Source organism: Pygocentrus nattereri, chromosome 12 (assembly GCF_015220715.1).
Source record: "Pygocentrus nattereri isolate fPygNat1 chromosome 12, fPygNat1.pri, whole genome shotgun sequence".
Lineage (NCBI taxonomy): Eukaryota > Metazoa > Chordata > Actinopteri > Characiformes > Serrasalmidae > Pygocentrus > Pygocentrus nattereri.
In genome coordinates, this window is record NC_051222.1 from 29,648,072 (window position 1) to 29,673,451 (window position 25,380).

The 25,380-nt window shown below is 40.7% G+C and overlaps 1 protein-coding gene across 2 annotated transcripts in view; it reads left to right on the forward strand.

Annotated features, from left to right (window-relative positions):
• Positions 1 to 745: 745 nt before the first annotated feature.
• Positions 746 to 25,380, forward strand: part of usp34 (ubiquitin specific peptidase 34) — a 121,977-nt gene continuing 97,342 nt past the window's right edge. Inside the window, exon 1 of one of the 2 annotated variants that reach the window (XM_037543733.1) lies at positions 746 to 1,192. In XM_037543733.1, the coding sequence (XP_037399630.1) occupies positions 1,150 to 1,192 (43 nt within the window). In that variant the 5' untranslated portion in view covers positions 746 to 1,149. The remainder of the gene's footprint in view (positions 1,193 to 25,380) is intronic. The other variant, XM_037543734.1, reaches the window with a different exon arrangement.

Consider the following 25,380-nt stretch of genomic DNA (forward strand, 5'->3'; position numbering starts at 1 on the left):
ATGAAAATATCTAGAATGAAGTTCTAATAAAATTCATATCTAAAATGAAGTTCTAATAAAAATAATATTTAGAATGAAGTTCTAATAAAATTAATATCTAAAATGAAGTTCTAATGAAAATAATATTTAGAATGAAGTTCTAATAAAAATATCTAGAATGAAGTTCTAATAAAATTCATATCTAAAATGAAGTTCTAATAAAAATAATATTTAGAATGAAGTTCTAATAAAATTATATTTTGAATGATGTTCTAATTAAAAATAATATTTAGAATGAAGTTCTAATAAAAATATTTAGAATGAAGTTCTAATAAAATTAATATCTAAAATGAAGTTCTAATAAAAATATTTAGAATGAAGTTCTAATAAAAAATATTTAGAATGAAGTTCTAATGAAAATAATATTTAGAATGAAGTTCTAATAAAATTAATATCTAAAATAAAGTTCTAATATAAATAATATGCAGAATGAAGTTTAAATCAAATTAATATAAAGACTTGACATATATAACAGACTCAACATGACTTTTAACAGGGAATATAAAACAGAAATTCCACTTTTAACCTTAAACACTTAAAAAAGGATGGATGTAATAATCAGTCAGGACTGTTAATATTATTACTGCAGTTATTACTGTACACTGTGGCGACTGCAGCTACGTTATGAACGTATAAAGTACGTCTACGTGTGTCTGCGCTGTGCGGAGCCGCTCATCTGGGACTTTTGCATCGACGTGCTGCTGACGGCGATGATGAAAGCGATGATGAGCGAGTGACCGCCGAACACTGCCGAGCTCGCCGAAGGAGACGCGGCGGAAAGAGCCGAAGTTTTTACTGAATGTCGCCCCCCGTTTTCAACATGGCTGTTGTATGTGCTCTCTTCGGCTCGACTCGCGAACAACTCAGTGCCTCATAACACTGTGTCTGACATCGATCCTTCTGGAGGAAACGTATTCCTTTCAGCATCTCCAGAAAACCTCCATAAGTCCTCTGAACGACTCTTAAAACGGGCGATTCGCGGCGGGGCCTCTTCTCTTTTTTTAACCCCCCCTTTCCAAAAAAACAGCCAGCTGCCAACATTTTGAATCCATCAACAATTTCCAATGGTTTGAGGACACTTTTCGCTTTCTTTTTTTTTCTTAATGAACAATGTGCGAAAACTGCGCCGAGCTGGTGGAGGTGCTGAATGAAAGTAAGTGCGGTTTCATTGTTTTCGCTCTTCATTAAAAACAGGAGCCGACTGCTAAGTTTTCGCTCGCTTGCATGAAGCAACTTGCTAGCACGAAGCTGGAGTCAGTTTCTTACTCGCCAGCTTCTTGTTCGAATCTCCCCGTTCCACCTTAAACAATGTGGCAGTTCTCTTCTGGCGCCCGAGGCGACAGAGTGTGGCTGCTGCGCCATTTAAGGTGGAACGGCGAGATTCGAACAAGAAGCTGGCGAATAGGAAGCCAACTTCAGCCTCCTCTTGTTTAGCATATGGCTAGAGCTTCGTTTCAGCCTTTTCTCGTCTTCCCACTTTAGTGCTCGCCTTTCCATCCGTCTCCTGTCTCGGCAAACCGCCCTCAAAAGAGCTGCGCTATGGTTTCCCCCCTCAAATCTGAATGTCATCGTGCTAGAGATTGTTTTATGTAGTCCGGCCTTCCAGCTTGGCCATGCATCAGGCGGAATCGGGCTCGGTGTGCGCGCACCCCTTGACTAACTTAGTTTTTTTTTCACGAGATTATTTTCTCTCTTCTGCTATTATATTTAGCGAACATCAGCAGGATGTTGTCCTCAAGCGTGTTTCTGAAGCCAGGCCACGTTGTGCCTGCCCGAAGAAGTTGTAGCTTTGAGTTGTATGGCCTCCTGGGTGGATAAACACGCATCATTTGTCTGGCTTCGTTTATTTTTCCCCTCCTTTCGGTCCCACTTTCCCACTTTCCCACATCTCCCTCTTCGCTAAAACCGAACGGGGACGCTCGGCTGTTTTCTTATCAACTTTCCTTTCTTATTCGCCTGCTTCATGTTTTGAATTGCCCCGTTCCACCTTAAATAGCGCAGGAGTCACCGCCAGGCGCCTCGTTCGCCACAATGTAACTGCTGTACCATTTAAGGTGGAACGGGGAGATTCGCCTAGGAAGCCAACTTTAGCCTCGTCTGTTTAGCTCGGGCGGTTAGCGTTAGCAGTCATATTCGGCGTTTATCCGTTTTCTCGGCGTTGTCATCGCTGCGCGGCCCTTTCCACGCGTTCGCTGGGGCTTTATGAGCCGCGGTGCGCCGGACACACCGGCCCGGGCGGCTATGAAGACGTCGTGTCGGCCGTTCGTTCGTAGTTTTGTGTGCCGTGAACAACAGAATGACAGCTAGCTTAGCACACTCGCTAACTGGCTAGCCAGCCTAGCTCATGTTAGATGGCGAGGACGACAGCGAGCCAATGTTTTTATTTATTTATTTGTTTGTTTATTTGTCTGCTTCTCCTTACGCGATGTCTGTCACACGTTTACACGCGTGGACGAGTCGATATGTGAGGTTTTTTCCATTATTTGTGCGCTTTCTGCTCAACTCCGCTGCAGCTAACGGAGGTAATTAGCGCTGCTAGCGGCGCTCAGCTAGCCTGCGATGTGGCTGCACTTCGGCTGTTTTGTGCGCTTGACATTTGCGTTTGGTTGATGGCTTAACCAGGCTGGCAAACCGAGAGAGTCGGCTTCATCGTATCAGGCCTTCCTTTCCCCGAAAGGTCTCTCTGCGTTGCTGTCTCCCGTGTTATTTTGCCCGAAGTGCCTCTTGTTAGCTTAGCTGGCTGGCTAACATGTTGTGCTTTATTTGCAAACTAAGCTACAAAGGGAGCCCGTGAGCTCCGCGCTGCCTGCGTCCACAATGAAAACTTCAGCAGGCCTTGCGGTTTGTGCTGTCATTTGTTTGGAGAGAGAAGGTGCTGATTACTTTTAGCTGGTGCAGATGAATCTGTGTCACAGTGCCGTGTCTTCGAGGCCAGGCGTGCTGGGGGGGGGGTTTTGTCACTGTTCTGGCAGCTTTTCTCATTTTCATCTCAGGTGCTGGTGGTTCTGCCAGTGTTGTGGGCTTAGCGGTTCTCGGGCCTGCAGATAGGATCCATTTGTTATAGTACTAGATCTGGGCAGTGTGACGGTGTTATGGAGATAGGCCAGATGTTTGGATGTGGTCAGTACTTAAACAGTTGGTCTGGATTCATTCCGTTTAGAGCAGCACAGGGTGTGAAAGGTTGAGTTGGATTCATAGTTTGATGGTAATTTTAAAATGTGGCACTACGGTTTGTGTTCTCACATCTGACAAGAACAATGTTGTGGCATATCGTATACAGTAAAGGTACCTGAAGTATGGCCACCTCGCCCGTCTCTGGGTAGTACTCACATTTTGACTTTGGCTTTTTCAATTCTGAAGTCTCTCCCCCATTCTCAGAACTTTTTCAATGCCGGTTATTCCAGCCCTGTTCTGCTATTCTAGCGAAATAAACCCTAAAAATCACTTTTAGAAGTGATTTGAGGAAAAGCCCAGTCATGGACCTCGGAAGTCATGCTGTGGTCAGTGTCTTGGCCACGTAAGAAACTGTGGGTCTAAACAGTTTTACTCTGTGGGCAAAATAATCTGGAATTTTTTGAAAATTTGTGCAGCTGCTCTGAATTTCGATTTTTATTTAGCAGACAGATTTTCAGTCAGACGTTGCTCCATCCAGGCGACAAACCAGCTAATTCTCCCGGGTGATAACATGACGCTGTCTTAGATATAAACTTCAACACTATTGCAAAACAACACCAGCTGTTCAAACAGTAGTCTGTGACTGCTAAAGCTTCTAAGGCTTGACGGAGGCTGCTGGTGTTTGGGGTGTTTTGGTGAGGTTGTGGGTCAGCGCGCAGCAGTGTGTTCGCTTGCGTGTAGCTGTATTCATAATTCGGAGGATCCTTTGATATCCGGAGGGGAAAATGTCCATACAGCAAAACGTGTTGGCTTTTTTTGCTCACCACAGGGTGCGACTGTGAAGATTGTAGAAAAAGCCATTCATTTTTCCCATTAATAGAAAAGATGATGACTACCGAAGGACCGCATGACTTTAGGGGTGCTTAGCTCCACCCTGTCCCACCCACCGTACTCCAGTATGCTGCACCCAGATGCATAGTTTGATCATTAATGGTGTTTTTGTTTTCTCCATGCCAGACAGTAAACGAGATGTTCTGAAATGATTCGATACGCTTTTGAATTTGTCCGATTTGTGTTGAAACCGTGTTTGTGTTGAAACGGCTGCACTCTTAATGCATGAATTGGCTTGTTGTGTTGTCAGTGTTGTCTGAGGTCACAGGTATCTGTAATAGGTTTAGCCAGGGTCAGGCGCTTTTCATCGGCTTGACTCTTCTGAACACTGTGGTGCTGGGGGATATATACTGGTATAAATACACCGTATAGATTATACCATTATGGGCTGGTATCCAGGAATTAGGCTAGAATACTATCTATTTTTCTTTCAAAGCAAAATCTCCATTCAAAATGCTGTGAAGCCCAGCACTGGTCTTAATCTCTGCCTGAGAAACCGGCCCTGGAGGTGTCGAGGACTTGATTGCATCAGGCCACAAGAGCATTAGTGAGGTCAGGTACTGATGTTGGGTGATTATTTCTGGATCCTTCTAGCTCATCCCAAAGGTGTTGGATGGAGCTCCATCACTCCACAGCTCAATGCTTTATACCCTTCTAGCAGAGCTTGCCGTTGGGCATGTGGTTGCTCTCCAGGACGTCCCATTATGTTGATCAGTGCTTTTCTATGGAGATTATACCAGTTGAGTGCCCACCAGTGTCAGCAACATGGCTAAATTCACATGTTTCAAGGCCTGTCCGGATACTTTTAGGCATACAGCGTATTCTGGTGGCTGTTTTCAGTTCAGAATGCATAGAAACGAAGTAAATGCTGAGTTTTCTTTCTGGAGATGTGCTTTCTGGTTGGTTAACGTTCACAGTACCCGGTTTGTTTCCCGTCTGGTGGATATTTTAGAGGGGAAACCTGTCAGAAACGAGCTTTGCTGGGTTTGTGAGACATTCTTTTAGCCGTACTCAGCTTGAACGGGCTCAGTAACTTGAGACGCATGTCCGAATTACTAATCAAACAATCAGATGTGTGTAAAAACATCACTCATGTATTACCACCACCTGCGCTGATGCCCCGAGTTCAGAAAGGTTTGTCCCAAGCTGCCGTATGAGTCGGCCTGTGAGCGTGTCTTACGTTGATGCCCCTCTCTAACCCCCCCCCCCCCCCCCACACTCTAGTGAGTGGCAGCTCCATGTGTGCATATGCAGCTTAACCCCTGACCTTGAAATCTGTTGTATATGTGCAGCCATCTCCACCGCTCCCCGCCCTGTGCACGGCGATAATATCAAACAATGCGTCTTGCTGTGTGTGTTTGAGTGAGGGACACAGACGTACTGGCAGACAGAAACGTCCCAGTGGGTTTACATACCCCACCCTGGACATGCTCTTAGGGACGAAACATGCGTACGGCAAGAGCTGCAGCTGATTTAAAGGGGCAGTTTGGCCAAAATATTGAACTTACTTTCTACATCACACAAAATAAGTCATCCAAGATGTGGTCGCTTTTCTCTCTTTAGTTTTGTATTGGAGCTGCAGTGCAAATGGGGATGACGCAAGTATTGCTGTGGCATCATGACGACGAGTTATCAGGTCTGTTGTAATACAGGCCTAAATCAGCAACGACGCTAAACTGTCGAATCGATATTGCTCATTCATACAGACGCAGTCATATCGCTGCTGTCGGGAAGAAAATCTCAAATCTCCATTCTTGTTTTTCACTTTTGGACGTAATTTGAATGCCTGCTGTCCTTTTAATTGTGTGTAAATTTCATGATGGACGGCCCAAAAGAAACGGGCCAAAAAGTTCTGGTTCCACTGACTTGCATTAAAAGTGAAGTAGGTTTTTTTTTCCTTCTCCTGTAAAGTCACCATTCTGGAGATACGAGTCGAGCAGCGCTGCTTGTTCTTCACCACAGTGAAGTTTTAAGCGGTCATTTTCCAGCATGCATGCTGAAAACGGTAAAATGCACCTTACAAGGACGCCCATTTAGACGCGTTGTTTATCGTTGTAAGTCCCGTGAAGTTTCACTGAATGCTTTTACTAATAAAGGACGATCTCATTTTATCTTACTGCTTTCTAAGCTATTATTTTTTATGTATTTGCCTCAACCCAGCGCACCCACTCACGTTCTGTTTGCTGCAGTATATGATCGTCAAATCTAACGACGGTGGAAAATAATTGCAGTCATCTTAAATAATTAGTCATCGTAGTTGTGATTAGGAGACTGTATAATAATTGCGACAGGCCTACTGTCACAACTGTGACAATTGCCTGATCACAGTCATTCTCCAGGGTATGTTTTGGCTTGTCTGTCTGGATTTACATCATATAATACATTATATATCAATGTACATCTTTATTTAGTAAAATCTCCTCTCAGCTGGACAGTAAATGTGCTTTATGATCTACACACATCACTACATGCTCACAATTGACTGCTGAAAGCCAAAAATCTCCGACGCTCTTTGTGTTGTTTTCTAAAAGTGATGTTTCCAGAGCAGATCACTGAAGAGACGCCGTCTGTTTATAGTTTAGAGCCCAGATTTGGGGGAAAAAACGGGTCGACTTTCAGTAGAAAAACAAAGTTCAGCTTCTTTTATTATAAGGGTTTAAAATGACATCACCGTCTATTAGACTGGAGAGAAGAGCTACAGCCTCACACGACGCCCAGCTTCTGAGTGGAGCTTATGGAATATGAACGTTATGTAGAACATGACGAAGCACATTTTGGAACCACCGGTGGTCTCAAGGTGTTGAAAGGGTTAAGGGTTACTAGGTAAGGCTGTTAGACACAGTTATTCATGACCGTGTTCAGCTAACATTTCATTATAGTGTCAGGTCTACTTATTATTTTCATGCTAATCATTGTTTTTGTGTTCACTTCCTCCCGTCTTGCTGTCACACAGTGAAACTCCTCATCGACACGTCTGAGCCGGGACGTCACCGGGCCAAATTTGGCAAAAACGTATTGTTTGACTAAAGCCGAAATCCCGCATCCTTTAGCTACTCAAACTACCAGGTTACCTGGCAGCACCTGCTCTGACAGACTGAAACGTTTAGTGCAAAGAGAGATTTTGAAGGACACAGAGAGGAACAGTTAAAAACCCCTTTCATTCAGAAATAAACTGGAAATAAGCTTTATTAGGTGCTCAGGATACACACGTGTTTTAGCACTGACAGAATATGCATGTAGGCCCAGTTTAAGGCCAACAGAATATGCGTTCTGAGTGTTTACGTTAATCAAGCCAGGGAAAGGTGCAGCGACTTGATGTTAATGCAGCAGGTTTTCATGTCCAGCGAGGTTTTGGTGACGGAAGCTGCCCCTTCAGATGAGCCAGTGTTAAAGCTAACGCTGTAAATAGTCACAGCACCGTTACGTGAGGTGCTGAGGAAGATTCGTCTGTCTGTGCAACGTTATTTACTGCTGGAGTTCATATGAAAACGATTCTTAGCAATGTGAAGTTTGGTCTTCTGCACTTTTTGATGCAAACTTTTTCAGCTTCTGCGATGAAATGAAAGCAGCTCCTCCTCTCAGATGGCCAGGATAGCGTGTGCCGCTGCAGGTTTGTTCTGAGATTGTTGGTTTATTATTTCCTTGGCTTAAGGGGGCCCAGTAGTGTTTAGAGACGGCTGTTATTTTCGATTATTTCACTGAAATCAATAAAACCATGGGTCGTCAGAATTAGCTGATATTATCGGCCAAACGATGAACGTTCAGATGGGTTTTATTCTGGTTATGGTTCATGTTGGTTTTCAGGCACTGATTGGTTTTTGTGTCCACTTCTATGCAGTGTCTAGACCAGCGGTCGTCAGCATGCGGCTCTTTTACTGTCCTGTTGCGGCTCCACAGCGGAATTAGATTTGTAGGTACAAATAAAATAATCCCCCTTTTACAGTAAAATAAAACTCTGCTGATTGTACTAACAGTTTTAAAGCTAAATGGCCCTAAACACTGGAGTTAGTGGAGCCTATAACTGCTAATTCACCCTTTAACCCTGAAGGTTGGTGCGCAGACTGCTTGTCGCCATAGCAACGTGAACAATAGGCAGTAGCTAAAGAAACGGGGAAGAGAAGTATTTGAGGCGAACTTTGATAATTTGGAGATGAGTGGACTTGTTTGCGTTTATAATCGCTCCAGCTGGTTTCCTTATACATTTAATCTGCAACAGGAAACTGTCAAACACTCAAGTTGCGAAGATGAAGTCGCTTCTCATTCGCCAGCTTCTCGTTCGAGTTCTCCCGGTCCACCTTAAATGGTGCCAGTTATATTCTGGCGCCTCAGGCACCGGTTAAGGTGGCTTTTTGAACAGGAAGCTGGCGAATGAGAAGCGACTTCAGCCGCGTAAAACGTTGAACGTGGAGAGAAATTTCACAAACGGTTCTGCTTTTGAGGAAAGTTTCCTGCCAGAGATGTGAGAAAAGCTATAGCTGAGCTAAAGTCTGTGTTTTTGTTTATATTGTATTTTTAGGACATCAGCACACACTGAGACACATTTACAGCCAAGATGGTAAAATGGACCTAAAATGTTGCGGCTCCCAGGGTGGTTTGATTTTTGTTGAGTGGCTCTTCTTAACGTTTACATTGCCGATCTCTGGAACCGAACCTACATTCAGGAGAACCGTATTAATAGACGAAGTTACTGGGATTCTGTTTCTTCGTTTCCTCGTTTTTAAGTTGTCGTTTCTGAAGCTGAAAGCGGTGCTGTCGTCAACGGTCTCTCTTTATCAGAGCCTTGAATGCGCCGGTTGGTTTTGGGTTTGGCCTGAACTCGTTGCCCGGGCTGATTGTTACAGCAGCGCTGCTGAGAAAAATGAGAGAAGGAGGGAGCGAAAGAGAGGAAAGGTGTTAAAAGAAAAGAAATCCCATGTAGGTCAAGGCTGACCAGCTGCTGCTGTGAACTTGAGATCCCAGTGATCGTCGTCCAAAGTCCAGCTCCCCAGTTGCCATGGTAACAGTTAACAGGGTCTTTGCCGAGGCTGTTGTCTTCAAAGTGTTTGGAATATTCACCCAATAAAACTGCGCTCGGAGTGAAAGGTGCGTGAAAAACGGGCACATTGGGTGGAGTTGGACATTTAAAAGGAACAAAAAAACGGAATAGACTGTAATGGAGGGCTTTTTTGGCTCGACACGCGTGGGCTTTGGTGCTTTGTGGTGGTTTAGTTGGTTCCACCGTCAGTTCTGTAGCTGAATTTATAACTCCTGATACGGTATCGTGATACTTGAGCCATGATACGATTCTCTTTAGCCCCAATATGTGAGTTCTCAACCAATTCGGACATATTTTTCATGTATATACAGCACTGGGTGAAAGTTTCCCTCAGCAGTGAGTTCATCACAACATGCATTAGAATAAAGTCGTATTCATAATTCAAATAAACAGAAAAACAATAAACAGTAACAAGAATTTCTTGGGTCTGTATTTTTCCTTAACACCTTCACAGCCGCCGCAGAGACTCGTTAATATCATCAATTATTCAATTTACTGAGCACTGATTGGTCAAACCAGGAGCTGCTTTTTAACTACATATAATACTGGATTTCCTCGAGGAGGAGAGGCTTGGAAATGGTTAAACAAACACACCAACATACAGAAAATCACTATATTATTCATATCTATCTATCTATCTATCTATCTATCTATCTCTGTGTGTGTGTGTGTATATATATAATATAACACACACTAATATATTATATATATGTCCCACAAACGGGGAAAATTCTCCTCCCATCTGTGAAGTGAAACACCACATACACGCTAGTGAGCACACACACTAGGGGGCAGTGATATATAATTATTAATTTTCTATAAATTTTGCTTATTGGAATATTAACACTTTTCTCAGCAAATAAACACAAATAAACAGATTTTGAAAATGTGTCTTGGGTGCCCAAGACTTTCGCACAGTACTGTATCTGCAGATGGTGATACTTGAACATTTTGGTCCCTCTTTATATTAAGTGTCTCTAATAACTGTGTAGTTACATGTGAACAACATGTGTAACAACAATAACTACTAAAGATTCTGTCACTGTTACAGAAGCGCAGCTCATGTAGTCACACAAGTGTATCTTAGTAGGTGTAACAGCCTTTTCTCTCTCATGTAATCACGCCAAGATGGCATTGTCATCACTGGAGCAGCATTTTTAAGAGGAAGTGTGTAATAACTTCCATTAATATGTTACTTGCACCGTGTCCGCCAGCTTTCCTAACCGCTGTGACACTGTCGCCAGTTTTAGCTTTAAACCAGTCTGTAATGTGACCGTCCAGCAGACGTCCCCGTATCTTAACGCTTAACCTTTATAACGTTAATTGTGTTGCTTTAAACCCAAGGCAGCTTCTGTATTACCCCTCCATATTTATACAGTACCTACATAACAACTACACAGGAACCTCTTGTCCTCTTATTTTAAAGGGTAGCCTTAAGGCCCAGTCCCATTTCACCCCTCGCCCCGTCCACCGAGCCCTAGCCCTCTGTTTTGCGCGTTCACGTCTAGGGGTAGGGTGTCCCGATTTTGGTTGAGATGAAGGGGTGGGGCGAAGGGCTAGATCTACACGGCCTCCAGACAGAGGCTTTTCAGTGTCGCGCTCCAAACTGAGTGTTACGAGAAAGAAAAGCCAGCATGATGGCTGCGCGAGCGACCAAAGAAACCCAGAAAAGTACGAAGTTTCTCAGGTAAAAAAATGACGATAACCACTGTATTTTCTTAGTTTAATGTTGTTTTAGTGAATTATGGTCATTTTCTTCATAACAAGCATGAAAATCACTAAATGTATGCTAACGTCTCAGTAGCTAGCTGGCTAACTTTCCATTCCACCTTAAATAGTCCAGCAGTTCTGATAATACCTGAAACGCCAGAATGTAACTGCCACACCGTTTAAGGTGGAACAGGATCATTTGATCAAGAACAGCTGAGTTCAGCTTCATGTCACCAATGAATTGGTGGTGGGCGGTAATAAATACTGCGTATCACCCCCTCTTTACAGCATGTTATCCTAAGAGTGGCTAAAGCCCAGCGGCGAGTGCTGAACTGTTCTCTCCTGTCACTGAAGATGGGCGGGGTCGCCTACAGAGCACCGCTAGTAGCCTGATAATGAAGCAGTGTTTTATTTTATTTTATTTTATTGTATTTTATTTTATTTCAGGGTCCCACTTTATAGGGAAGATTTCAGCTACTACTCTTTAACTCAGTTCAAAAACAAGGGGTTAGGGGTAAAAAGGAGAAATGGGATTGGGCCCAACACTGCGCTACAGGAATACCTGCGCTACCCTCTGTAGAAGTTGCATATGCAATATATGCATTGTTGCATATGTTCACGTGTAACTACGCGGTTATTAGCGACAATATAACGTGGGACCAGCATTAACATGTAAAATGTGGGATTACATCTTCCTGGATTAAGATTACGGTGATTTATAGCAGTTCTGTAGGGTTACAAATGCAGATATACACTCACCGGCCACTTTATTAGGTACACCTAATAGCACCTGTTCAGTTGCTTGTTAACACAAATAGCTGATCAGCCAATCACACGGCTGCAACTCAATGCATTTAGGCATGTAGAGGTGGTCAAGACAACCTGCTGAAGTGCAGGCCGAGCATCAGAACGGGGAAGAAAGGGGATTTAAGTGGCTCTGAACGTGGCGTGGTTGTTGGTGCCAGACGGGCTGGTCTGAGTATTTCAGAAACTGCTGATCTACTGGGATTTTCACACACAACCATCTCTAGGGTTTACAGAGAACGGTCCAAAAAAGAGGAAACATCCAGTGAGCGGTCAGTTGTGTGGATGAAAATGCCTTGTTGATGTGAGAGGTCAGAGGAGAATGGGCAGACTGGTTCCAGATGATAGAAAGGCAACAGGAACTCAAATAACCAACCAACATCTCTGAGGAACGTTTCCAACACCTTGTTGAAAGTCTGCCACGAAGAATTAAGGCAGTTCTGAAGGCAAAAGGTGGTCCAATTTTTTACTAGCAAGGTGTACCTAATAAAGTGGCTGGTGAGTGTATGTTCAATGTCTTGGTCAGCTCTGAACTTCCGACCAATGCGTTTGTTAAAGCAATTTTGAAGCAATTATCTGCCAATACTGATATGATTCTGATATCAGGCGTGACTTCTTTTTTACATTTATTCAGACGTATTTAACAGATGTGATGCTCTGGGTGGTTTAAGAACTGTGGGTGATGATTTAGGCATCTTACTTGCTGCTAATTGCTGTGGTATAATCAGTGTTTCTACTATATATGGTCTCGACCTGATCCTTCAGGGTGGGGGTGGAGGGTGGTGCTGTTCTAGAGGAAGCACTGGTAATCGGTCACTGGTTGCTTTTAGGACTGTCACCATTAATTATATTAGTAAAGAAGTAATCTAGTGATTATTTTAACAATGAATCGAACAATGCATATATTTTAGAGCATCATATATGTGAGATTTGTAACCGGGGTGGCCAGTTCAATGGCATTTTATTATTATTATTATTATTATTATTATTATTGTGATAATGAGCTTTGAGTATATCGTGCTTGGAGAAGCCTGACCATCTGTGTGTTTCACTAGAAAGAGAGCATAATGAGACTGGATTTAGTGCAGAATGTGAACCATTGTGAGTTTTTGATGGCGCTTATTAAACGTGACGCTACTGGTGCTCGGTGTTTGTGTTACAGAATACTGTGATACTTTTCATGTATGGTGGAAATGTTTTTAAGCGCCGTGTTATGGTATTTGCACCACTTTGATCACCTCTATTTGTAACTGCAACTATACATGCTTTGTAGAGATCCTGCTGGTGTGGGTTTCCTCTCTTCCAGTGAAGAGTCAAAAGGCAGTTTGAGTGCTAATATCTCCCCCTCATCGAGGATCTTCACATGGCTTTATAAAAGACTGGTGGATTCTCTGTCCATCACTTAACCCATCACTAATCTGATTCATCAAGAACTCCCACTGGCTGTGTTTACATGCAAAGATTTTTGCCACTCTGATTGTGTACAGTCGGATTACAGACTCAGACTGAGGTGTTTATTCTCCCTCTGCTCAACAATCTGATAAATCTTTCTTTGTATGCCGACTACAAGTAATCCGATCTAAAACGACGCGCGTACGTGGAGCAGCGGTGAGAGTGAACGTTACCATGACAGCGAGCATCACGTGAGGTCCAGTCCAAGTGAGGCGAGTTTCCAGTCGGCCGCTTGTCAGTTTAAAGCCATTAAAAACTCATCAGACTCAGAAAAACGTCCTTCACATGCACTTATAAAGGAAGACGTTGTGCTCTGAGACACAGAAGCTGGACGTCTTTTAAAGCTCAGAGTATGAACCTCGTCTCCTCTGCAGACCAGTTTCTGCTCCGCCGTGTTGAACGGTATAAAGCTTTCGCTGTGACGCGCCGCGCATGCGCAGACCGGATTTACACGATCCGACTGGAGTGTAATCGGATTCAGGCGTTTATACGGATATTATTCTTCTATTTAACAGATTAGAGGTTTACCCACCTCGTTCAATCGCATAGAAATTGTATTCCGAATGGCCTCGATCAGATTAGTCTATTCCGATTGAGGTGTTCACATGGACGTATTCTATTCCGATTGAGCTATTAGTCGGATCATTAACGGATAATCAGGCTGCATGTAAACGTGGCTGCTGTCATCGATTTATTTTTTTATAATCGAGTAATCGCAACAGCCCTACACGTAGCTACATTAGCCTTAAAACCGAAACAAACTGCCGTTTTGGGAATGCTGTTTTCACGGAAAAGAGCTCTGTCTAGGCCGATTGCTCTGAAATGTTGAAATAATTAGGAATGTGCATCAGGAGTGGAACGACCTGTAAGTCTGAAAGGTCATTCAGGCTGTCCAGTCGTTTTCATTTCTTTTTATGATTTATCCCAGGCGTGTGTCAGTAGTGCGTGGAGTTGAGCGTCCTGCTTGTTTATAGAGGGCACGGAGTTGAATGGATTCTTTTTCTGGATCCCATGTGGTGAGGGCGTGATGTACGGACAAAACCTCACTGTAATAGAGTTGCGCAATGTATCAAAAGTTAAATAGTCTTGTTTATTTGTTTGTTTGTTAGTGTTGCGCTGTGGCGGTTCAATACTCTCGCTTTCGACTATTTCGATCCTTTCAGCTCTTCATTAAACCAGCTAGAACCCGTTTGACGTTATACTTTTGCCTTTGCGCTTCGGGATAAAGGTGCTGACACGGTTTAGTGATGCTACACACTCTTAAGATGGCGCTTCTAGAGTTGTTTAGTAAAGAAAATGGTTCTATGCAGAACCATGAACACTCAAAGAACCCTTAGCATGGTGAAAGTCTCTTTGCATCATGACAGCATTTTTCAGAATGACGGTTCTATATGGAACCTTTTTTTAATGTTGTGAAGCTTGTAACAATAGAAGAACCCTTTAGGGTGCTATATAGAACCCTTTCCAAAGAGATTGTATGTAGAACCATCTCTAGCACGTTCATGCACATTTTCCCACATTTCACATTTCATCAACACTTTCATGGTGCAGCAATGCAGAGGGTTCTCTGAATGTTCATGGTTCCAGAACCACTTGCTTCCCTAAAGAACGTTTCAGGTTTTCCTGCAAGAAATCCTAGCAGGAACCTTTTGGGAACCTTTTATTTTCAGAGTCCTATGAGACTTTTCATTAGGCCACCAAGTTGCCCTCACCCCTTCAACCACTGAGAGAAGGAACGTGTTTTTATGCTGTATTTGACATTATATTAGTATTTTCTGTTTAAAACGATATATTTTTATATTTTAGCAGCAAATCATAGTGTAATGTTATGGGGTACGTCTGAAACCTGCCTTCCTTCTTTATTTGTCTTTTTGGCCCCGAGTCCATCTCAGACATTGCCCTTTGGGTCAAGCCCAAACCTTTGGGAACCACTGGTATAACCCTTTTGTATATTTGTGTTAAACCTAAGGAGCTTGTTTACACCTGGCATTAACAATATATTTAACAGATATTAACAATATATTTAACAGATATTAACAATACGTTTAACAGATCTTAACAATATATTTAACAGATATTAACAATATATTTAACAGATATTAACAATATATTTAGCAGATCCTAACAATACGTTTAGCAGATCTTAACAATACGTTTAACAGATATTAACAATACGTTTAGCAGATACTAACAATACGTTTAGCAGATCTTAACAATACGTTTAACAGATATTAACAATACGTTTAGCAGATATTAACAATACGTTTAGCAGATATTAACAATACGTTTAACAGATCTTAACAATACGTTTAGCAGATATTAACAATACGTTTAACAGATACTAACAATACGTTTAACAGATACTAACAATACGTTTAACAGATACTAACAATACGTTTAGCAGATATTAACAATACGTTTAACAGATATTAACAATACGTTTAACAGATACTAACAATACGTTTAACAGATATTAACAATACGTTTAACAGATATTAACAATACGTTTAACAGATACTAACAATACGTTTAACAGATCTTAACAATACGTTTAGCAGATATTAACAATACGTTTAGCAGATATTAACAATACGTTTAGCAGATATTAACAATACGTTTAGCAGATATTAACAATACGTTTAACAGATACTAACAATACGTTTAACAGATACTAACAATACGTTTAACAGATACTAACAATACGTTTAACAGATATTAACAATACGTTTAACAGATACTAACAATACGTTTAACAGATATTAACAATACGTTTAACAGATCTTAACAATACGTTTAGCAGATCTTAACAATACGTTTAACAGATATTAACAATACGTTTAACAGATATTAACAATACGTTTAGCAGATATTAACAATACGTTTAACAGATATTAACAATACGTTTAACAGATATTAACAATACGTTTAACAGATATTAACAATACGTTTAGCAGATATTAACAATACTTTTAGCAGATCTTAACAATACGTTTAACAGATCTTAACAATACGTTTAACAGATCTTAACAATACGTTTAGCAGATATTAACAATACGTTTAGCAGATCTTAACAATACGTTTAGCAGATATTAACAATACGTTTAACAGATCTTAACAATACGTTTAGCAGATCTTAACAATACGTTTAGCAGATCTTAACAATACGTTTAGCAGATATTAACAATACGTTTAACAGATATTAACAATACGTTTAACAGATATTAACAATACGTTTAACAGATCTTAACAATACGTTTAACAGATCTTAACAATACGTTTAGCAGATCTTAACAATACGTTTAGCAGATCTTAACAATACGTTTAACAGATATTAACAATACGTTTAACAGATCTTAACAATACGTTTAACAGATCTTAACAATACGTTTAACAGATCTTAATACGTTTAACAGATCTTAATACGTTTAGCAGATCTTAACAATACGTTTAGCAGATCTTAACAATACGTTTAACAGATATTAACAATACGTTTAGCAGATATTAACAATACGTTTAGCAGATCTTAACAATACGTTTAACAGATACTAACAATACGTTTAGCAGATATTAACAATACGTTTAGCAGATATTAACAATACGTTTAACAGATATTAACAATACGTTTAACAGATATTAACAATACGTTTAACAGATCTTAACAATACGTTTAGCAGATCTTAACAATACGTTTAGCAGATCTTAACAATACGTTTAACAGATATTAACAATACGTTTAGCAGATATTAACAATACGTTTAGCAGATATTAACAATACGTTTAACAGATCTTAACAATACGTTTAACAGATCTTAACAATACGTTTAACAGATCTTAATACGTTTAACAGATCTTAATACGTTTAGCAGATATTAACAATACGTTTAGCAGATCTTAACAATACGTTTAGCAGATATTAACAATACGTTTAGCAGATATTAACAATACGTTTAGCAGATATTAACAATACGTTTAGCAGATATTAACAATACGTTTAGCAGATCTTATCAATACGTTTAGCAGATATTAACAATACGTTTAACAGATCTTAACAATACGTTTAACAGATCTTAACAATACGTTTAGCAGATATTAACAATACGTTTAGCAGATCTTAACAATACGTTTAGCAGATCTTAACAATACGTTTAGCAGATACTAACAATACGTTTAGCAGATACTAACAATACGTTTAACAGATCTTAACAATACGTTTAGCAGATACTAACAATACGTTTAACAGATCTTAACAATACGTTTAGCAGATCTTAACAATACGTTTAACAGATACTAACAATACGTTTAGCAGATATTAACAATACGTTTAACAGATCTTATCAATACGTTTAGCAGATATTAACAATACGTTTAACAGATATTAACAATACGTTTAACAGATCTTAACAATACGTTTAGCAGATATTAACAATACGTTTAGCAGATATTAACAATACGTTTAGCAGATATTAACAATACGTTTAACAGATATTAACAATACGTTTAACAGATCTTAACAATACGTTTAGCAGATCTTAACAATACGTTTAGCAGATCTTAACAATACGTTTAGCAGATATTAACAATACGTTTAACAGATATTAACAATACGTTTAACAGATACTAACAATACGTTTAACAGATCTTAACAATACGTTTAACAGATACTAACAATACGTTTAGCAGATATTAACAATACGTTTAACAGATCTTATCAATACGTTTAGCAGATATTAACAATACGTTTAACAGATACTAACAATACGTTTAGCAGATATTAACAATACGTTTAACAGATATTAACAATACGTTTAACAGATACTAACAATACGTTTAACAGATCTTAACAATACGTTTAACAGATACTAACAATACGTTTAACAGATCTTAACAATACGTTTAGCAGATATTAACAATACGTTTAACAGATCTTAACAATACGTTTAACAGATACTAACAATACGTTTAGCAGATATTAACAATACGTTTAACAGATCTTATCAATACGTTTAGCAGATATTAACAATACGTTTAACAGATACTAACAATACGTTTAGCAGATATTAACAATACGTTTAACAGATATTAACAATACGTTTAACAGATACTAACAATACGTTTAACAGATCTTAACAATACGTTTAGCAGATACTAACAATACGTTTAACAGATCTTAACAATACGTTTAGCAGATCTTAACAATACGTTTAACAGATACTAACAATACGTTTAGCAGATATTAACAATACGTTTAACAGATCTTATCAATACGTTTAGCAGATATTAACAATACGTTTAACAGATATTAACAATACGTTTAACAGATCTTAACAATACGTTTAGCAGATATTAACAATACGTTTAGCAGATATTAACAATACGTTTAGCAGATATTAACAATACGTTTAACAGATATTAACAATACGTTTAACAGATCTTAACAATACGTTTAGCAGATCTTAACAATACGTTTAGCAGATCTTAACAATACGTTTAGCAGATATTAACAATACGTTTAACAGATATTAACAATACGTTTAACAGATACTAACAATACGTTTAACAGATCTTAACAATACGTTTAACAGATACTAACAATACGTTTAGCAGATATTAACAATACGTTTAACAGATCTTATCAATACGTTTAGCAGATATTAACAATACGTTTAACAGATACTAACAATACGTTTAGCAGATATTAACAATACGTTTAACAGATATTAACAATACGTTTAACAGATACTAACAATACGTTTAACAGATCTTAACAATACGTTTAACAGATACTAACAATACGTTTAACAGATCTTAACAATACGTTTAGCAGATATTAACAATACGTTTAACAGATCTTAACAATACGTTTAACAGATACTAACAATACGTTTAGCAGATATTAACAATACGTTTAACAGATCTTATCAATACGTTTAGCAGATATTAACAATACGTTTAACAGATACTAACAATACGTTTAGCAGATATTAACAATACGTTTAACAGATATTAACAATACGTTTAACAGATACTAACAATACGTTTAACAGATCTTAACAATACGTTTAACAGATATTAACAATACGTTTAGCAGATATTAACAATACGTTTAGCAGATATTAACAATACGTTTAGCAGATCTTAACAATACGTTTAGCAGATCTTAACAATACGTTTAACAGATATTAACAATACGTTTAGCAGATATTAACAATACGTTTAGCAGATATTAACAATACGTTTAACAGATCTTAACAATACGTTTAGCAGATATTAACAATACGTTTAGCAGATCTTAACAATACGTTTAACAGATACTAACAATACGTTTAACAGATATTAACAATACGTTTAACAGATACTAACAATACGTTTAGCAGATATTAACAATACGTTTAGCAGATCTTAACAATACGTTTAACAGATATTAACAATACGTTTAACAGATATTAACAATACGTTTAACAGATACTAACAATACGTTTAACAGATATTAACAATACGTTTAACAGATACTAACAATACGTTTAACAGATACTAACAATACGTTTAGCAGATATTAACAAAACATTGTGAGCAGATTAAATCGCATCATTTCAAAATGAGCACAAGTGTAAACGGAATCCATGCAGTTACATATGGAGATGCTCTGGGTATCGTTCTGGGTGTGTATCATTCAATGCCAGTTCAGTCATTTCTATTCCGATACCGTAACGATACTTTTCCGGTACTTTTTTTCTAATTGTGACAAAAAATACAAAAAGGAATAAACATTATTTTGATTTTTTCTGCTGTGTACCAGGTGAGTATTGGTGTGTTTGACGGCGTGTCTCGGGATGGGGGCTGATATTTCATGCCTTTGTCACCTCTCTAAACGAATAACGATGGAGAAAATCGTGTGAGTGAAGGACAAACTCGTTGTAACCACTGTTATAGGTACGACACAGAGGGATGAAACGTGATCCATCCCACATAAAGCAGGGAGGTTGAACAGTCGGAAAGCGCTGCAGTCCTTTAACAGTAACACTGGCTACTGCTCTGTGGCTCTTCTTCCCGCCTCTCAGCTGACATCCTGATCTGTTCTACCACAGTGAAAAGGGTCGTTTGTCTGTGGGCAGCCGCAATAGGGCGAGTAGAACTGACCCCAGCACTGTCAAAGCCCTCACCTCTAAACGAAAACATGCGGGTAGTTAATTGGGCTCATTTATGAAACCTACCAAACACGAATACCAGCGTTACAGATGCGTTCATTCGGCCGGTGAATTGTAGCGGCTGGCTGGCTAATACGAGTTTTATGCAATATTAGCTGAATCCTGAATGGCTTTCAGCGCTGACCGGCGGCACAGGAACGAGCGTTAGTTTCTCTGGCAAAGCGAGGAATGGGGCCCAGTAAACCGTTAACTTACTTGATGATATTTTATCACTCTAAACTCTGGTGTCTGCGCATGGCTGTGATGTATTTAGCCCAGATTCTCGCATCTCTGGCAGCAGCGCAGTGCTGTTCTTCATGCAGTCTTGCAGGTTGTCTTGATGGAGATTATTGATGGAGATTATTGATGGAGATTTATTTCCGTGTGTTCTCAAATGTTCTCTCAGATTTGACACATCACCCGTTTTGGAAGCCGCAATCTTAAGGCTCTTGTTGCACCTGGAACTGTTCTTAGTAACGTTTTCGAAGCAGAACCAGACTTTTGACCTCTTCGACATATTTATGTGCTCTCTGTGTTTCTGTGCGTCAGGGAACCAGTCACTTTTTATTTATTTATTTATTTATTTATTTATTTATTGCCGTTAGTGATGAGGTTACTCCACTAATGCCTCATGATTTGCGTGTTATACATAGTATCGTAAATAGACCCCAGTGTTTCGGAGCCTTTTCGGTACTCGGTGGTACCGAGAAGTTTCGGTCGGTGCCTGTTAGGTATTGAATTTCGATGCCCAGCCGTACCGCCAAGCTCTGACTAGCAGCTCCGAGAATAAACCACAACACTAAAGATGGAGGATACGTGAGGCTGAAGTTGGGCCCCAAACCAAGAGCCTTCCTGCTGTCCCACCCTGTGAAGGTGTCCTAGCTGATCTTGTTCACTCATAACAGGGAAAAGAGTGAACAGAAGTAAAATGGAAACGACGCCTGTGTTGACTTGCTTTTTACACCTGGACGTGCAGTCGAACCTGGACAGGCTGGAGATGCATTTTTAGCGAAAAGTTTAAGTGAAATCTGGCCGAAGTTTATTCAGATACGATCAGCGAGGGGTGGGCTCAGTGTGAGGAGCGCTGTGCCAGTCCTCTCCTTATCGTATCTTAATCGTCCCTTCACCGCGTGCTGAGTGAGTCTTCGGTTCTGATATTGAGCGTTGTAGTTGATTTGAAGAGCTTGAGCTTGGAAACCAGACGTGTCGGTTAAGCTGTAAACATTTTAGTCTTTTTCCATGTTCAGTCATATAAACCCAACGGACTGTTTATTCTGAGGAATAAAATCTAAGACTTTGGAAAATGATCATGTAACTGTATGAAATGTTCTCGTTTTTGTACGTAATGCACACAAACGTACGTGGACGTCAGCGGAAAAGGAGAACACAAGACAAATGGAGGATACGGGCCCTTTAAACACTGTTGTGTAGTTCCTGTGCCGTTGGTGGTTTATACAGTTGTTTTGTGTGTTTACTCAGAACCCCCCCCCCCCCCCCCTCACCCCAACTGAATCAGGCTTAATCTCACCCACACACACTGCACTGAACATCAACATTAACCCTCTCTGTGTGTGTGTGTGTGTGTGTGTGTGTGTGTGTGTGTGTGTGTGTGTGCGTGTGTGCGTGTGTGTGTGTGAGGAACCGTTAATCTCTCGAACACACATACCACACCTACATACTGTACACCATTAACTTAATCACACTGTCTGTTCTGCACATACAGCACTCTGCAGAACTCTTAGGCCGTCTGGAGGAAAATGATATGTGAAGCTGTTTATCTGGTCAGTTTGCTAGTTTAACCGTTTGTAAAGCTCAGCCTTTCCAGCTCTAGTTTATCTAATTGGTGCTTCATTAGTGGGGAATTCCATAATGTTCCATAATAATTCCATAATAACATTATAAATGGCTTTTTAAAAATATCATTATTAATTATTTAATTAATAATTAATTAAATTACTTACTTAATTACTAGTGAAACCTGAGATACTGTGTGGTAATGGTTGGCTAGTGTAGTGGTTAACACCTCTGCCTTCTACACTGTAGACTGGGGTTCAATCCCCGACCAGGGCAAACACCCTACACTATACCAATAAGAGACCTTGGGCAAGACTCCTAACACCACCTTGCCCTGCCTGTGTAAAATGATCAAATTGTAAGTCGCTCTGGATAAGAGCGTCAGCCAAATGCCATAAATGTAAATGTAATGGATAAACATCACTGACAAAGAATTATTGGCACTGCAAGAAGTAGAAAATGCTACTGCAGGGCATTTTGCCCAATCTGGCAACCCTCGCCGTGTGACTGAGTAACAGCGTCTTCTAATCCTCATCGTCTTACCTGAGAGCAGCTTTTGGTCAACTCTCGTCAATCAGCGAGTTTTTTTTAAGTTGCTCAAAAACTCAGCTGGATGGTCTAAACACCTGTGGAAGTTGCCAAGTTTCTTTCTGCTCCGGACGGGCAGTTTGCTGTCGTTTGAATGCGTGTTAGCTAGACAGACAGAACCAGGCAATTAAAGCCACCAGTATCGCCTCAGGTCAGAGCTCTAATACGGACAGGAAGGAATGGAGTCTGGACAGCCTGACCGCCGTCTACTGTCGACAGATCACTGTGGCTTTTACATTTAACCGGCAAAGAGGCTCACCAGCTCAAGTGCTGTTTTTGGGAGCTGAGCAGGAAGATTATCCTGCTTTTTAGACGCGCTCCTTCTGTAATCTACTAGGTGATACGCTAGCGTTTCATTTCATGACAAACTTCCTGTCAGACTGTTAAAAGCTGATGCGCGGGTCCGGCTCTTTATTTATGTCGTGTTTCTGTTTTTGGTTATTTATCACGTTTCAGCCGTAATCGATAAATACATTCTGCTTAATCCAGTCAGGGAGTTGTAAATGAAGTCATTCGAGGTGGTTTGGTGTGAAATGGTTCACTGTAGAGAAACTTACTGACTCTGGTTTTGTTTGAAGTGGTGGTGATGGGAACCAGGGGTCACAGATATAGCGGTTTTATTTACTATTCAAAACCAGTGGTGTAGATAACGCAGGTACCTCACCGCTATGAATGCTCTTAATAATCTGATGACTGCACAAAATCCGATTTGGTCAGTAATCCGATCGACACGTTTACGTGCGCTTGAGTAATCAGAAAATGCAGAACTCCGGGTTTACACAATATGGACATGCATCATCATAGAAGACGAAGAATATTTAATGTTGGTGTTTAATGTTTAGGGTTTGGTTTCGGCGCCGCTCTCCGAAAGTGTTTCGCTGCGTCTCGCGACATCCACCGTCTGATCTCGCGCAAGTGCAGACTGAAAAAATCCGAAAGCAAGCCGAGTCAGAGTTCACATGCACTGAGGAATCGGATTGCTGAGCCGAAATCCAGCCTCTTTATCAGATTTCTAGTTCAGAGTGTGGCCATTTGAATACTCGGATAACTGCAGAAATCCGATTACGATCGGATTATTGAGTGCGTGTATAAACAGTCATTGTCTCACTGTGCTGTACTAGGGGAGAGGGAAGCTGGGTAGCATTAGCTTAGACCGTGTTCAGTCCTGGCTAACTGTAACTAACTGGCTATCTTGGATGAAATGGTCTCAACCCAGGGGACGGATCAGCTTGCGAGTGGCATAAATGGGGCTCAGACTGGGCTCCAAACTGGATGAACTTAGTTTCAGCACACGTCAGATTTCCCATGATTCGCATCACTCTTGGTGGGTTACGGCCTTGAGAGTGGAAGCCGAAACCAGACTTGTTCAGTGGTGAATGTGTAGCTCTTGGCTGCCGCTGAGCTGCTGTCATGCTTTATCTGGGGACGTCTGTAATGAGTCTGTAATCCAGACACTTCAGAGGCGTGAGTTTGGGTTGTAGTCTGACTCTCTGCATCACACGTAATCATATGATTAGACTGTATACGATGTGAAACTGCATATAAAGTAATATTGGAATGACACTGTGTAGCTGTGTGTGTTATGTATGTAGCTGCCATGAAGGCCCTTTAATCAGCCTACAGGATCTCGCTTCTCCTCCTGCGAATGCTCTGCCAGTGTGTAGAGAGAATGGAGATGAAGCCCTGCTGCCCAGACCAAGTTAACGGTTGAAAAACTTTCAAGGCGTTGACTTTTCTTTTCGGAAAATGTTTGAACTCTATTAATGCGCTAGAGGATTAAATGGTGCGAGTCTCAGGGGCGCAGAAAATATATTTCCAACAAGACGTGACATCTGCCTGGAAAATCCACCAAAATGCACAGGAATGTGGATCCGGATGGGACTAAATTTGTCAGACGATTGCTGAATTTGGTCAAAAACAGTAGGCCCTGAATTTTCTCAGAGGAGGACGGTGGAAAAACGCCCACTGCTCTTACAGAGTGCAGTGAATGCAACATCAGATATCCGATGCTGATATTAATTTTTTTAATACAAATATCTGCTGATACCGAAGTGATTCCGCCATCTTCACGCATCTGTAGTTGTTAGCTGTGTGTTTCTTCCTGTGGGGGAGTAGGTCGAACATGATATCCTGCTTTTAGGCTGCGTTTACACAGCAGGTAAAAGTGGCCCAGACTTTTTCCTCATATGTGACGTGTCAGTGTGAACAGCAAGAAACGCTTGTGGTACTGAAATCCGATCCGTATCCGATCTGCGGCAGTGCGACTGATCGGAGTTCACACTCCACATTCGTCATAATTTTGTGCTGCCGAGACTCAAAAACATTTAGGCTGATGTTTCTGTACCAAAAAACTAGGAGACTCCTCGCAGCCGCTCCGTGTCCGCAGAGGTTTTGAGCGAAACGGCCGAGCGGCTCCAGAGGAGACCGAGGCGGCAGCGTCAAAGCTTCATAATCGCCCCTGTGATGCTGGTGAAGGCGAAACTGAAGCTCGGAGAGCGACTCGTGTTTGCTGGCCGTCATGATTGTTTACCTCCGGATGAGCCACGTGAAGCGCTGTATGGCGCACGCGGGTCGGTTTAGGAGCTGATCTGTTCAGACTGACGTCGCATACAGATCACATTTAAAGGACAGTGTGAGCAGCCAAACAACAAACATCGGATTTCATAAGAAAATCTGATTTGGGCCACTTTTACCTGCTGTGTGAACGTAGCCTTAGATGGTAGAAGTGAAGTGCTTCAATTAATCAGCTCCTTTTAAAGATGAGGGGGA